At 51.7% G+C, this 15,104-nt stretch overlaps 1 protein-coding gene across 1 annotated transcript; it reads left to right on the forward strand.

Moving 5' to 3' along the window:
• Nucleotides 1–799: 799 nt before the first annotated feature.
• LOC131562939 (SRSF protein kinase 3-like) lies at nucleotides 800–14,135 on the forward strand. Its single transcript, XM_058812740.1, has 13 exons — nucleotides 800–832; nucleotides 2,075–2,179; nucleotides 5,422–5,506; nucleotides 5,643–5,751; nucleotides 6,230–6,317; nucleotides 7,731–7,818; nucleotides 8,067–8,173; nucleotides 10,055–10,217; nucleotides 11,419–11,504; nucleotides 11,939–12,046; nucleotides 12,455–12,524; nucleotides 12,608–12,700; nucleotides 13,948–14,135. The coding sequence occupies exons 1-13, from the start codon at nucleotides 800–802 to the stop codon at nucleotides 14,133–14,135; spliced, it is 1,323 nt and encodes a 440-aa protein (XP_058668723.1).
• Nucleotides 14,136–15,104: the final 969 nt, after the last annotated feature.

Here is a 15,104-nt window from a genome sequence, read left to right on the forward strand (position 1 = left end):
GTTCCTGGATGTTGGAAATCATCTCCTTTCTCCAAGTGTATCTGTGAAAGTCTGCTTTTATTAGATTGAAAATCAAGACTTAAAAATAGAGCTAAACATAGGTGATTGACTTACTTAACATGTTCAGCTTGTCCTTGCATGGCTGGGCAGGACACACTGCCCAGTGCAGGTGCAGTGAGGGTGGACAGCTGGTAGTGCTCAGCTCCTCCCATCCATCTGTCCTTGGTGTTGTAGATACAGCATCCTGCTCCCTGAGGACACACACTGAAGGCCCTCACTGGGATCAGCTTGGGTGTTTAGGCATGGCCGCTCTTATCTCCGTCCGTGCCCTTCTCCTGTGGCAAAATCCATTTCTGTGGCAGGGTTCTGTTGCATTTAAATTTGCACAAAACAGGTTTTATTATGAAATTCCCTATTGCAGGGAAAAACTTATTTATTTATTCCTCCTGATCCTTCCAAGTTTTTTCCAGTCTCTGCCTGATTCCACAACCAACCAGACATTCCTTGGCAAGGACAGAGAATCCTGTCTGGATGTTCCTGTTTGCTCACAGGAAGCAAGTTCAGTGGGCACCAGCAGAGAGAGCCCTGCTACCACAGCCTGCTGTGGGACACAGGGGTGTCACTGCTCCACTGGGACTCCCAGGACCTCGATGTTCCCCGTGGCAGGCACCCAGCTTTATTTAGTGCTGTGGTCAGAGGGAGGGACTTGCTTTTGCCATGGTCTGGGTGAAAGGCTGAGAACTGATCAGTGTTAAGATAAATCTCGTTCGTGTATTTGAATGTCTCTGCCTTTGGCTCGATGAAGCACAGCTGGTGCCCACGTGATGTAGATGTGAGAGCTCCTCCTTTCATCTGTCTAATGGCAAATTTAGGCTGTACCTGAAAGCTTTTTTATTTTTGTAGAAATGATGGCTGATTTTTTTAAATGAAAATAGAGGGTTCTTGAATGCTGCTGCTTTGGTGGAATGCCATCTTTTTCAGGGTGTGCCCTGGTTGCAGCAAGATGCTTTTTGTTGTTGTTGTTGTTGTATTTTTTTTTCTCCTTTTTTTTTTTTTTTTTTTTTTTTTTTTTTTTTTAATTTGTGCCTTTCTTGTGGGGATGGTTATTTTGGTTTCCAGAACACCCAGGGCATTTGGTCTTGTAGTCTTTTTTCTGGTCTGTGTCGTGGTGACTCTGCTCTGTCCCAGCCTTGTGACTTGGTGTCTGTCTGTCTGTTATGGTATGGCCTGACCTGCATTTATGCCCTGCCACACCTTAGGTTCTGCTCAGAGCGCCCAAGGTACTGTCTTTCTCAAGTTTGAATTAATAATTAATATAAAAAGCTTGAAAAAAAAAATCTGAATTTTGTTACATAGTGTAATAACTGTTTGTAGATACTGTTCTGAGATGTAGGAATCTATTGGTGATATAAGAGGTTTTGTCTGTAAATAATCAGTTTAGAGTCAAAATGATTTTAATAAAGAGAATTCTTACACAATAATTCAATAAATTTTAATATACAACCTCTGTGTTGTGCTGGTATTGCATGATAATGCAATTGCAAATTACACAGAATGTATTTGCCTCTTTTTCTTCCTAAGTGGAAACTGTACTCTGAAGCACCAGGACCTGGAAGCTGTGTGAGGAGTGAGGCTTTTCCCTCCTCCCTAGGCTATGTTTCTTCAAGATAACCTTGTGCCTCCTTCCACCTGCATCCCTCTGCAGTTTCCAGAGCTCAAATACCATCCCTGCCCAGGGGAGCAGGCAGCCTCCCTCCACAGACAGTTTGGGCTGGCCCTGGGGCCGCACGGTGCCCTGGCTGTGGTCTCTCACTGTGGGTAAGCGTTGCTGAGCCTTCACTGTTGTCACTGTTGGTCACCAGCATGAGGCAGAAACCGGTGCCCCTAATTTACCAAAACAACTTAATTCTTAAATGAATTTCACAGTTCTTCCCAGACAGCAATCTGGCTCCTGGCCCATCTGTCCTCTTTTCTTCCTTCCCCTTCCTTTGCTAGCAAAGTTTTGTACAGTCTGCTTCTCCCCCTCTTTTAGTCCCTGCTCTCTGTACCCTGTGTGTTCTTGTTGCCCTTTTAGGGGTCACAAGCCACTTGTCCCCTGCCCGCTGCCCCGCAGGCCTCAGCGCCCGGCCTGGCGCAGCCTCTGCCCCCTCCCTCGGTATTTTTAGTGCAGGGAAGGCAGGTGAGAGCAGAGGGGCACAGGCAGGGGGAGAACCACTCTGGGAGGCCCTGGCCTGGGTTTGGCAGCCTGGAGCTGCAGCAGAGCTACTGCAGGCAGGGTTAACCCTTTGCTGCAGGGCTGGGGCCTGCTGTCGGCAGCCTCAGCCAGGAAACCCGAGCTGTGCGAGCCCAGGGCCCCCGTGAGGGGGAGGCCAGGCCGTGCCCAGCTCCGGTGAGAGGCCGCAGCTTGTGGCAGTGGGGGAAAAAAAATGTGATTCTTACTGTGTGTGGCCTTTTCCTCCCCTGTGTTGGGTGGTGCTGGGATGCTCGTGTCCCCCCAGGGCTGTGGGGAGGATGCTGCTGTGTTTGCTCTCTAAGAGACAGGAACAGGGGAAGCAGGGGCTCTGTGGCCACCAGCACCAAGCTGTGATGGTGTTGGACTGTGTGCAGGCACTGCTGGAGCGGCTGAGGTTCCTCAGGCCTGGCAGTGTGGCACAGGGGCTGGTCTGGGGAGCAGGGATGGCTCTGCCAGGCAGAAGATGGTGCTGCAGAGCACGTCCTGCTGACACACTGCTGGGAGCAGGGGGCAGAATCAGGCTGCCCCACTGGTTCTGGGTCTGGAGAAGGCAGAGCAGAGGGGGAGGATTTCTCTGTTTCCATCTCGGTAGAGCTGTGAATTTCCCGCTATAAATAGTTGCTGTGGAGACTGTGAATCTCCTGCAGGCTGACAGGCCTGCTGCCAGGGAGGCAGGGAGAGGCCAGCAGTAAAGTGAATCCACGGCAGCTGTCTGAGGTCCCCTGCTCTCCCAAAGCCAAGGTTGTTCCCAGAAGTGGTGCTGTGATCTGATACCCTGCCCCACTCCTCACCACGTCCATCCAGTGATGCAGAAGTTTGGTGGCCTCAAGGCCATCCCTCCTGGGGCAGTGCAGACTAAAATCAGAGCAGGACCAGCTGGTATCTCACTTTGGGGAGCTCCAGAGCGAGCCAGATGACAAAGGGAATGGTGTGTCCTACCCGTGAGCTGCTGCAGGGTGAGTCTGTGCTGGGCCCTGGGGCTCAGAGCCCTGCTGGGGCTGCTTCGGTGCTGCATGCTGTGACTTGCAGGGGTGCTGTGCTCAGCCAGGGCTTGTAGCTCTGTGGTGGTGCAGGAGCTGAAAGTGTGTATTGCTCTGGTGAGTTCTGCCACTCCAAAGGTCCAGGTGTCATAAGGCATGACTGGTGTTGGGCAGGTCTGTACACTGTTCCATGCAGGTTGGGTGGAGGAATCCAGGCCAGATGTGAAGCATCGTTCCTTGTCCATGGTTCTCACAAACCAGGCAGCAGCAGTTCTTGGGCTGAAGTTCTCTGAGCTAGTCCAGGCCTGCAGCAATTCAGTGAGTTCTGCACAAAACAGTTGGAATGACAAAAGCAAAATAAGTTGTATTTAATGTGAAAGTGTCGAGAAATGAAGGATTAAAAGCACCAATTGTCCTTTATCACAAAGCTTAGAAAAGTGCATTTCACTTTCCTGTACCAAGTTGCATAGCAACACTCTTCATCTTTTGCCAGTGCTTCCATCCAAGAGGGTGGATGGAGGTAAATCTTGCATGCCTGAGGACACACTTGGCTTGCCTCTGCAGCAACAGGGCCACCAGGGCCTGAACTGCCCAAAAGCTCCATCTGCCCTAGGGCTGAGTCTTGCACTTTGGGTCTGCCTCTGGGTCCTATTTTCTGACTGAAGTCTCCTGTCACCAGAACACTCCACCAAGGGAAGAAGCTGTTGAACTCCCATCTCCACACACCCATGAGTTTTCCTTTGGCAGGTGAATGGTAAGCTGCATGATTAAAGCTTGCTTGCTCTCAGCTCAGGCCCTGCTGTCCTCATGACGTGAGTGAAGAAAGCCCAGGCAGATGCTGGTGGTGCAGGAGTGTGTGAGGGTACTGATCAGCTTAGTCTGTGAACAAATAAGGAAAATTTTGACTTCAGTTCTGTTTCATAGAGATGTCAGGGAGCATTTACTGTAAAGAGTAGCCTGACATGCAGCATCCAGGGGGGTTTATACCCAGAGACTGATTCTGAGCAGCATAAATGCAAGGGTAAGAGGTGTAGAAATGTGAGGAGGGGGAGGCATTTTGAGCTCCTTTCAGACTTCTGTGCAGGCATGGGTAAACAGAGTAACCCAGAGCTTGCTGGGTGCCAAAGGCAGGCTGTTCCTCTGGCTGCTGTGCTGGGAGAGGAACATCAGCACATGGAAAGAAACTTCAGTGTTTTGAAAAGTCAAAACATTGAGTCAAAACAGGTGCTCTGTCTCAGCAGCTGGAAGATGTTACAGCTCCAGAACAACTCCCTGCCACCAGCACTGCCAGCCCTCTATAACTATTTCTGAAAATCTCCTGGTTCAGATGAGTTCTTAGCTTTAGCAACCTGACTTGGAGGATTTAAAGTTCAATATTTCTACCTGTGCTAATGCACTGTGGGCATTACTATCACCTGTCCCTAGCTCTGACAGTGTGTTAGCCCGAAGCTTCAGCTGTACAGCCAGTGACATTTCCAAATTATGAAAGGCTGGGTTGGGAGTGCCCCAGCTACTGTGGCTTAAATCTGTATTTCATTAGCAACAAGGGCTCTGGGCTGCTATTTCAGGTGACCAGTACTGAATGCAGCCCTACCTCAGTGCTGCAGCACTGGGGGACAGCAGTTGGGTCAGTCTGTCTGTGCTGTCTTGGTGTTTATGCTTTGGACTGTCATAGTAACAAACCCCAGGAGCAGCCCCTTGCCAGGATGTCCTGTGGCCTTGCTGGGATGTCACAGGATGGTCAGTGACAAACCCTGCTCCAGCCCCAGGGCTGGACTGTGGGCAGAGGAGCAACTCTGTAGTGTTTAGAATGCAAGATCTGTTTCACACCCCTCTGGAGCAGGAGCCTTCTCCTGCCAGCCAAATCCCAAATTCCCTCCTCAGCCAGGATGGGGGTAGGGAGGAGGTGCTTTCCCTGCTGTGGGAGGGGATCCCGCAGACCCCTCTAAGCCCCTGAAAACACACACTAGGAAACCTGAGACTCCCACCTGGCCCTGGCCTGGGACCAGCCTGCCAGCTTTCCTCTTCTGAACTCTTAAAATAATCCCTATCTCCCTGAAGTGCCGAAAGTGTTTCTAACAGCCTGACTCCAAGAGCTGCTGAAGGGATTGGGAAAGAAAGGGGTGAGGGTACAGCAGAGGTATGGCCACTCTGCAGCTCTCTTGAAAGGAATAAAGTGCTGAAGCTCACACTGCCTGTGTCCCACAGCTTAGTGTCCCACTGCCTCCATCCCCTTGTGCCAGGGCCGTGGAGGAGCAGGTGCAGCAGGAGGTGCCATCAGCCCAGCACACAGGTCAGTCCTTGGCCATGAGGCTCTAGAGATGAGATCATGGCAGGCTAGAGGAGGCCCCTGGGACCTCTCAGCTGCTCCTTCACTCTAAGAGCATTTAGAGGTGTCATTAATGTCCCTTGGTGATGGTTTTCCGCAGGAGGCCACTACCCCATGCAGGAGGGAGAGGTGTTCAACACACGATACCAGGTGCTGCACAAGCTGGGATGTGGCACCTTTGCCACTGTCTGGCTGTGCCAGGACATGAGGTGAGGGGCTGAATGCCATCCAGGGAGGTGGGAAGGGGTGGCTGATGTCCTGGGTGGGGCTGGCCCCTCTTGCAGAAACAGCAGAGCACAGTCTGGGAGCATGCCAGGCATGCCTGAGCACAGGGGAAACCTGACAGCAAGATCAGTGGGGTGCAACGAGCAGAGCTGGTCCCCAGAAATCAAAGAATGTAAATAAGATGGGATCAGTCCTTGCTCTACATTTTCTTTTCTTGTTTAGACCCTGCAGTATCCATGTTCTTTTTCTCTCCAGTCCCTTGCTGGTCCGTGGGGCAGTTGTGCTGCCAGGTGCCAGAGGGAGGGATGCCCATGGGCCTGGCGTGCTGCAAACAGAGGCCAAGGGTGCCTGCAGAAGGGCAGCACCTTCCCTGGGGAGCCCAGGGCTGGCTGAGAGAAAAGGAAGTGCTGCTGGTCAGGGCCACTGACATGCACTGGCTGACAGCTGTGGTTCATTTCCCAGGAGGAAGAAGCAGGTAGCTGTGAAGGTTCTGAAAAGCAGGGAAGGCTTTGCTGAGAGTGCCCAGGATGAGGTTGCTTTCCTCCGCTGTGTAAGTGAATTCTGTGGCTCTGTGCTGTGCTCCTGGGTGGCCACTGAGTTCAGGTTTGAGTATCAGCATCAGCATCCCCTCTGCCTGCAGGTCTCAGTCCAAGGAGCTAGGTGGGGAATAGGAAAAAACCCTATTTTTTTTTCCTATTCCCCACCTAAAAAAGCTGGGGAATTAATAGAAATCACTGGCCTCTGAAACAGGAATTTTCTCCTTCCTGCATCATACTGGGACATGTCTCACTTGCCCTGTCAGCCCATTTCTTTTAGCTGAGACTGAAATCCAGCAAAAAGGAGGAATCTGCAGAATGATAAGGTGGATAATCAACAGAAGAAGGTGGTCATGATCTTAAGCAGGAGATGGGAGCATGTCTTCTGTACCTGTATCATTCACAGAGGAACATCACTCAGGGGACATTGCTGTACCACAACACTGATACTGAAGTAAAAGGAAATATCTGCGATAGAAAAAGATACGATGTACCAAAACATAATAAACATCTGAAGTCAGAAAGCTTCTTCTGGCCTCTGCTAATGGAGGTGATAATTAGGTGCCTATATCTGGGTTGTAGCAAGTTGCCTTTGAAGTTGGCTTGAACTGCTAGTTCTTGAAAGCTTGTGGTTACAATTCTTCAAGTTTGTTCATATACAAAGTTACATCAGCTTCAGATGAGAAAAAGCTATTAAACTCTTCATTTTAAATTACTCTGTGGCCTTTCTCCAACAGGTTTGAGAAAGGTTTAGTTAACACCTGTAAATCTGTAGGCCCTATCTAAAAGGAGATGAGCCAGATGCAGTGATGCAAGACGAAGTACCAAGTGGCACTAATTTAATGCAATCAGAGGGCTGCTTTTCCACACATCAGCACAACCCTGTGTAGAGAGTGAGCCTTACCCCTGATTTATTATTAATTCTGAGACATGTCTGCCTATTCAGCAGCACACAGCTGTTTCCCAAGGCTTGTTCCCATCAGCACTGGGGCTTACTGCCTGCAGAGCTGCCAGAAGAGATGATCTGGTCTCTGCTTCCAGGGCTGCTCACTTTTGTTGTGCCAGAACAAACCTTCTGGCACTGGTTCAGGTGGATCTGGCATCTGCAAAATGAACCAAACCAAAACCCTGGCAGTTGTGGCCATGAAGAGAGAAAAACCAGCATGAATTGCTGTACCAGGGTAAGTGCTCTGGGAGCACAAGCCCCCTGGGAGAGCACCTCCTTGCGACCTTGTGATGGTCCCACCTGGTCAAGAGCAAGACAAAACATGCAGAAACTCATTCCTGGTTTTCCTGATGTTGTTTTCATGGGATTTGTCACAAAGTGCCAGAAGAGAAAGTCTGTCAGACAGGATAAAACAGGTGCAAAGTGTCCTTGTGCACATATATGTCTCTGATTGCAGCTTTCTTGGAATCCTCCCCCTCAGGTAAGCTGCATGAAGAAGAAGGACCTGGCAGGAGAAAACATCGTCTGTTTGTTAGATGACTTCAGAATGATTGGAGAGAATGGTTTCCATATCCTTCTGCAGAGAGTGCTTTTCTGGGCCAGCAAAGCCTGGGCTTGCCTTGGAGAGCCATAGGATGGTGTAAGCCTGAGTGCTGTGCTGCCATGAGGAGGATGAGCAGGGCTGCAGCTGGACCAGGGCACATGGGCATGGCTGGAGGGGAGAGGCTGAACCAGTAGGTATTTGGTTGCTTTGGTGAAAGGCAAAGGGGTGGTGGTAACACCTTTCCTTGTTAGTGAATCCCTAACTCTTTCCCACATGCTTGCCTGGTATTTGAGGTGCTGGGTCCTTCCATTCGATGTCTGATGGGAAACTACACAGCCCAGGGACTGCCCTTGCCTTTTGTGAAAAAGTCTTTACAGCAGGTGAGAACTCAGCTGCAATCAGGCAAGGGTGCCAAGGGGCTGTTGGCTGTGGGACATGCCACAGAGTTCCTCCCAAGGGGAAGGACTTGGGAGTTACTGCCTAAGCCTGCAGCCTCCTCAGGTTTGGGAAGCAGTCAGGGCCACAAAGTGCCAAAAGCCTGCAGATGTACACCAGGGACTCAGGGCTGGCACTTCTGTTCCCATCAGCTCAGTAATCATTGGGTTCTCTGCTGCTTGTAGAAGTAGCAGGGGACAAACAGGCTGCCATAGTTCTGCTTCTTGTGGGCAAACCATCTATGCCCTCCTGTTGCCCAGAGAAGTCCCCTCTGGCAGTAAAGCCAGGCTGCTGCCATTTGCCTCGGCATCCAGCCATGGGTAGCACTGTCAGCTCCAGCAGCTTTCTGCATGGTACCACTGAAGGCACTCAAGGTCTCCCTTCCATCTTTACATGAATTTCTAAATGGATGATTTGGTCAGCTGGTTCTCTTTCCATGTTGAGGTTTCCCTGTGCAGAGCCAACTTTTCTTTCATCCCTGTAAGGATGTGTTCTGCCTATTCAAAAGATGGTGAAAAATGAGTTTCTTCAGGGCTGGGTCTGCTTAAGGAATGGGAAACCTGAGTGAGGCCTCAGAACAGTTAAAATTACTTTTTGCCTCGTGCTGAGATTCATCAGAAGTCTGCACACTTGCCAAGATGAAGATTTGCTACCCTGATTCCTGTGCCCTTCTAGGGATACTAAGAAAGAAAATTGCTTCCTCCTTCATCCTATTTTCTGTAGTAGCCACTCCTTTCTCTAAAGAAGCTCCACTAACACCTGAGTAAGTTACACAAAAATGTAGTAGCATTACCTCTATGCTCCATTTCATACTCAGGCTTTTGCTTAATACATTGTCTGCTTTAATTGTAAAATCTCAGTTCTGTTTTCCCCCTTCAGATCAGCACCAGGGCAGTATTTACTTCTGATTCATTCCAGTTTAGTTATTTAAATCTTTCCCCACATTTCACAGTTACCATTTAAGGCTGATATTTCCCTGGGGCTGGTGTTCATCCCAGAATAGAATTTGATAATACAGAGAATATTTACCAGTCCTTTATGACTGACCAGAGTGTTAAAAAACAAACCTAAATCTCCCCATAGTCTTTTCTCTGTTATTGATTTCTGATAATGAGTGTTCATCTCTGGTAGGTGTTGTTTATCTCTCCCCTATGACAGACCAGGCTCTCCCTGCTGCATGACAAGCTGTTCTTTCCCTACATGGCTCTCCTGCAGGGCCCTGAAATCCTCTCTCTGCACTCACTCATGGTCTCTCCCCCTCCTGTCTGTGTTATCCTGTGTCTTCTTTTTTCCTTGTATGATGGGACACCCTCTCATGCCTGTCATTGACACCAGTCCCTTTACATGTCACTGTCATTCAAATGGAAGTTGGGGGCTGGTTATAATCAGTGGCAAGGCACAGAGGTCTCAGGACACAACAGCCATACAAACAAGAATCTTTTTTCACGAGAAAGTTCAGCTTTGTAATCATAATAGCCTCCTCATAGCCCCCTCCCTCCTCCCACCTCCCTGGGCTTGCCCATCTGTGGATTGTCACACTGCCTCTTGCTGTGTGTCACCCCAAACAGCCCTTTCCTCACTGGGCTGTCCAGGCCTCCACCTGCTCCTGGGGCTCTGCTGTCGAGTGGGGTGATGAAACCTTTGTGCCTGCTCCCATAGGCCCCCCCAACAGGAACCATTTATTGCCAGGAGTTACCATCAGTGCCCAGACTGTCCCTGACCTGCACTCCCACCGTGCCTGCCCGCTCTGGGGAGAGAGAGCTGGGGCAGGAGAGGCAGTGGGGACCCTGCCAGGCCTGGTGTGACAGTGCTGCCTCCTTGGCCAGGTGCTGGCAGGGCTGCACTTCCTGCACAAGTGCTGCCGCATCATCCACGCAGACATCAAACCGGAGAACATCCTGCTCTGTGGGCGCAGCAAAAGGCTCCAGAGGCTTCTCATGGCCACACTCCACTGCGACCAGGGAACAGGAGGGAGGCTAAAGGGAGCAGGTGAGCACTCCGGGGCTTTTTTAACAAAAAAACCCAGACTTAGGTGTTTATTGGCAGGAGAGAAATGAGAGGCAGCAGGTACAGATGCCTTAGGAAAGGTTCACATCTCCTACAACAGCCAGTACAAAACATGACAGCCAGTATAAAACATTATAGGCAGCTGATGCTGCTGAAAGGTCTCTCTCTGCTTAATACAAACACCAGGCTGGGCTCAAGGCGCCTACAGAAGTGTGGTGGATTTGTGTGAAGGACACCTACAGGTCACAGATATCTGTTGACAGCCCCACCATGACCTCAGAGTTCACTCTCAAGGCTTTAGGTACAGGACAATTCCACGTGTATGATGTTTTCAGCTGCTGAAAGGTTTACATACAAAAAGGTGTGATCAGAAAGTTGTATGACACTCCTGCTCTTTATTTCCCTCATTTCTGAGGTTTGTGGGAGACTTGTATGTGCTGCTAATCTTCAAGGCCTTCTGAGACATAATTTATGTGCACAGAATGGTGTGAATATTGAATAAGATGTAGAGCTGGAGAGTTTCACGAGAGATTATCTCATCTCCCAGCAATGAGACCTTTCATATTATCCTTGCACTGTGTTCTCCTGTGAGCATTTCTCCCATGACAGTGTTGTTTTGTCTCTCAAACTCTGGGGCAATCAGGGAATGCTAAATTAGTGACCAAGTCTTTTGCTTGGAGCAGAAAAGCACAATGTTAAGCATAGGCTGACAGCTCACTGTAAGACACTAAACCAGGAATTACCTTTTTCTGGGATCATATGGAAGTGTAACCTCCACATTGCTTGCCAAGCAGGCTGTATCCAAGGCCTGTGACAGCCAGGGTTGCTGAAGGCTGAGGAGGAATTACAGATGTTTTGGTTCTGACTGGTGCTCTCCTCTGGGCCCACAGTAATTTAACCTTGGTGCTAGAGGAACCCTGCAGCAGGACAGGAGCATATGGTCACACTGCTCCACTCCAAGCTACTGTTCTCCCAAACATTCTCTTATGTTTTTACTGCATACCAGGTTTTTTTTTTGGGGGTCCTTCAAAAAAGAGGGGTGGCATTTGATTTATGATACAAAGTATTTAGGAGCTTTTAGGCCGAGAAACTTTAAGGGAAGGAAGACATACCTCTCCTGTGGTAAGTGGTGTGTACTTGCTGGTTCAGAAAGACCTGATTTCTCTTTGTCCTTTCCATCTAGGAGGTGATCTTGGCAATCAGTTGGAAGAATCTGATTTAATGAGCATAGACGTGAAAATTGCAGATCTAGGAAGCGCATGCTGGACAGTGAGTCTGCTCCAAGTCTCAATCCCATGACAATGTGGGATGCTGTGTGCTTCTTTCCATCCCACACTGTGTGTGTGTGTCTGTCTGTCCCTTTTACAGCTGAACAGCTATTTCAGAGATGCTGATATTGGGGGGTGTTGTGTTTGCCACTCTCAGCTCCAAGCTGTGCACAGTCTTCCTGAGCCACTGTCAGTTTTGGATGTTTCTCCAGCTTGCAGTTAGTCCCTACAATTAGAAATGTATAATTATGTTCAGTGTGAAATGGTGGGAGGCAGATTCCCACTGGTGTCAGTGGGGCCAGGAATGTGCTGGCTGTGCCCTGTGCAGAGCTGAGAACACACATTCATTTGTGTCCCCAATGTCCTGTCACTGCACAAGAAGCTTGTGTCCCCAGTGTTGCTGTGACTGGTTTAAGGAGTTTGTTTCTGTTTCAGTACAAGCCTTTTTCCAAGGAGATACAGACGCAGCCGTACCGGGCCCTGGAAGTGCTCCTTGGGTTAGACTACGGCACCCCTGCGGACATCTGGAGCACAGCCTGCCTGGTAGGACTGGGACAACACTGCCTGCAGGGGAGGGGACAGACCTCACCTGGCCAGGGCAGCGTGTCCTTAGCATCCACCTGTCCATTTATCCTTCCTTTCTGAGAAGGCAAAAGGGGCTGTTGGCACTCATTCACTTTAGGGCAAAAGTCTGCTGCTGGCACAACCCACTCCTAATTTAGTTTAAGCTCTAAGGCAATTCACACTCCATGTAGATAAGCTCAGAGGCTTGCCTGCATCAGGCACAGGCTGCTTTTCATCCTGATGGAGCTAAAGGTGTTGTTTGACTGTGGTACAGATCAAGCCAGTGTATTTCCAATCAGTTCTGTGTGATAAAGATGGCAATATCAGTTAGTGGGCAAGGAAAACTCCAATACAATTAGGGAATTAACAGTGCTACTCCATTTCTAGGCTTTTGAAATGGCAACTGGAGAGTGTCTATTTGATCCTCAACCTGGGAAATACTTCTCCAGAGATGATGGTAGGACTCCATGAGTTTTATTCATTTCACTGACAGAAGTGTCACAGTCTGTATCTAAATTTGTCTTCCCTCCCTCCATCTAGATCATGTTGCTCGTATTATTGAACTCTTGGGAAGAATTCCTCCTCAAATTGTTTTCTCATGGAACAAGTCAACAAAATTTTTCAGCAGGCCAGGTAAGAACTGGCATAAGGAAGTTTATTTTAAAAATCACTGCAGATCTCTGACACACTCCTACTCAGCTCATGCTGAACTCCCCCAAAAGTTACTCACACAATGCAGGCTACAAGCAGGGATGGAACATAAATGGAAATTTCATAAAGAGCAGTTACACCTCCTGCCCTGCCCTCTTTGCAATCCATGAGCATTCCAGGGATGAATGCAAAATCCTGAAAAATGGTCATAGCAAAAACCGAACGGGGAAAGCAATTCCATTCTTTCTCCTTTGGATCTGGAGAAAATGGAAATACAGACAGGAAACAGCTCCATGCCAAGAAGGCTGGAGAGTGTATAACAGGCTGCACTTCACCCATTCACTGACAGAGAACAATGATGACCAGGAATGGGACACTCATATCCTTCCAATGTGGCTGCTATATTTAGTCTTCTGACCCAACTGCAACATCTCTTCTGCTTTATTCTCCCCAGTTCCTTTCTCTTTGACTCATGAGTCTTGAAACCCTTCTTTGACCACAAGGCATCACATGACTCCACCCTTCTACAATTTGGCCTATCATCCTTCTCTGCTTTCATGCTTACCAGCCTACCCACAGTTCATTCAGTGCTTAGAGCTGGTCCCAGGCTGGAATTTAACAAGCACCTCCCTGCACATCCATATCCTTTGCTCACACTTATGTCTTCTATGGTGCTCAAAAGAAATGAGTCAAAGCTAGTTCTACATTCACTCTCCCTGTGAACCAACCAGGCCTGACCACACATGCCTAACCTGAATCACTGTATTTACACCATGCACTCCCCAGGATGAGGGTTGCTTCTTGCTCAGTCATACACTCTGCTGGGCCCCACAGAGCTGGCTGGCATATAACAAACTCAACAAGAGCCTTGCAGGCTCTGACACTGAAATAGCATGATGCATGCGGGTGCCTGTGGGCAGGCACAGGGTACAAGCAGCAATGGCTCTGGCATGGTTATTCTGGGATCACTTTGTGCACTCTTGGCACACTCTCACCTAAGAAAAGTACTCAACAACAGGGAGACTCCAAATACTAGCTTGAAAAGGGGGTTCCTGAGAAGCACCCGAGAGCCAAACCTGCAAGGGGCAGCGCAGGTGGAGCTTACAGAGATAATTCCAAGAAGAAGGCAAAGATCTTTCGAAATGCTTTGGGTTAATTCTGAGGCGAGGCGCGGCAGCCTCAGCCGTGCAGGTGTAACTGAGGCGCTGTGCCCACGCTGTTTCTGCCAGGCGCGCTCCTGCGGCTCTCCCGGCTCTTTCCCCGCAGCCTCCCCGGCATCCTGGCGGACCGGCACGGCTGGACACCGCAGGACGCGGCCGCCTTCGCGGCCTTCCTGCTGCCCGCGCTGCACTACGCGCCCGAGCGCCGCGCCAGCGCCGCGCAGAGCCTGCGGCACGCCTGGATCGCCGCACCGTGACCCGAGCCGGCTGTCCCCGCCTCGCGGCACCGCGGGACCCGCCGCAGCCACCGCACCGCCCTCCCGCGGGGGCGGCGGAGCCGGGCTGTCGCGGCGGGGGCGGCTGCCCGCCCGCAACCCCCGAGCGCCGCCTCAGCCGAGCGACCCTGGAGCGGGGCGGCGGCTGCGCACCCCGGCGTGATCCCGCGGCTCCCTCCGCGCCCGGGCTCCACTCTCTTCCTCCCGCGGCCTGCAGCGCTGCGGGCCGCACGCATCGCTCACTGCGGGCAGCCGCAGCCGCGGTACGCGGGCCCCGGAACCGGGCGGAGCCCCTGAGCCGAGCTCGGGCACCGAGCGCCGCGGGGCCCCTCCTACCGCGGAGGGGCCGTCCCTCCGCCTCACTGCCCCGCGGCCTTTGTTCGGGGCTCCAGGGACGGCGACCGGCCAGCTGTGGAAGCGCTGGCCCCGCCGGCCCGGCCCGAGCAGGGGCGGTCTCAGCCCCAGGCGGCCCCGCCGGGACCCCGTGACGGGACCCCCGGCCCGGCCCCCCTCCCACTCAAACCCGCGCGCGCGGACGTGCCGCGCGGCAGGCCCCGCGCGCCGGCGCCGCGCAGGCGCCCTGCACCCCCCTCCGCCCAGAGCTCCGGCCGCCCCCCGCACCGCCCCTTCGTTCTGCCACGTGTCCCGACGCGGGAGTCGCCCCGCGCCGAGCGATCGCGCCCCGCCGGCCCCGCCCCTCGGCACGTAGCGCGGCTCGCCCGGCGGGCGCTGCCGCAGCCCGCCCGCCCGCCCCGCATCGCGTCGGCTCTGCCGGCGGCCGCCCCCCTGCTCCCCGCGCCGAGTGGCAGCGCCGCGCGCCAATGTGGCGCCGGGACCGTGGGGCGCCCGGCGGGGCGGACGCGTGGAGCCCAATGAGGCGGCAGCAAAGGCGGGGATGCGAGGCGAAGTCGCCAATGGCGAAGGCGGGAGGGCGGGGCCGTGGCGGCGGCG

Source organism: Ammospiza caudacuta, chromosome 12 (assembly GCF_027887145.1).
Source record: "Ammospiza caudacuta isolate bAmmCau1 chromosome 12, bAmmCau1.pri, whole genome shotgun sequence".
In the NCBI taxonomy this organism is placed as follows: domain Eukaryota; kingdom Metazoa; phylum Chordata; class Aves; order Passeriformes; family Passerellidae; genus Ammospiza; species Ammospiza caudacuta.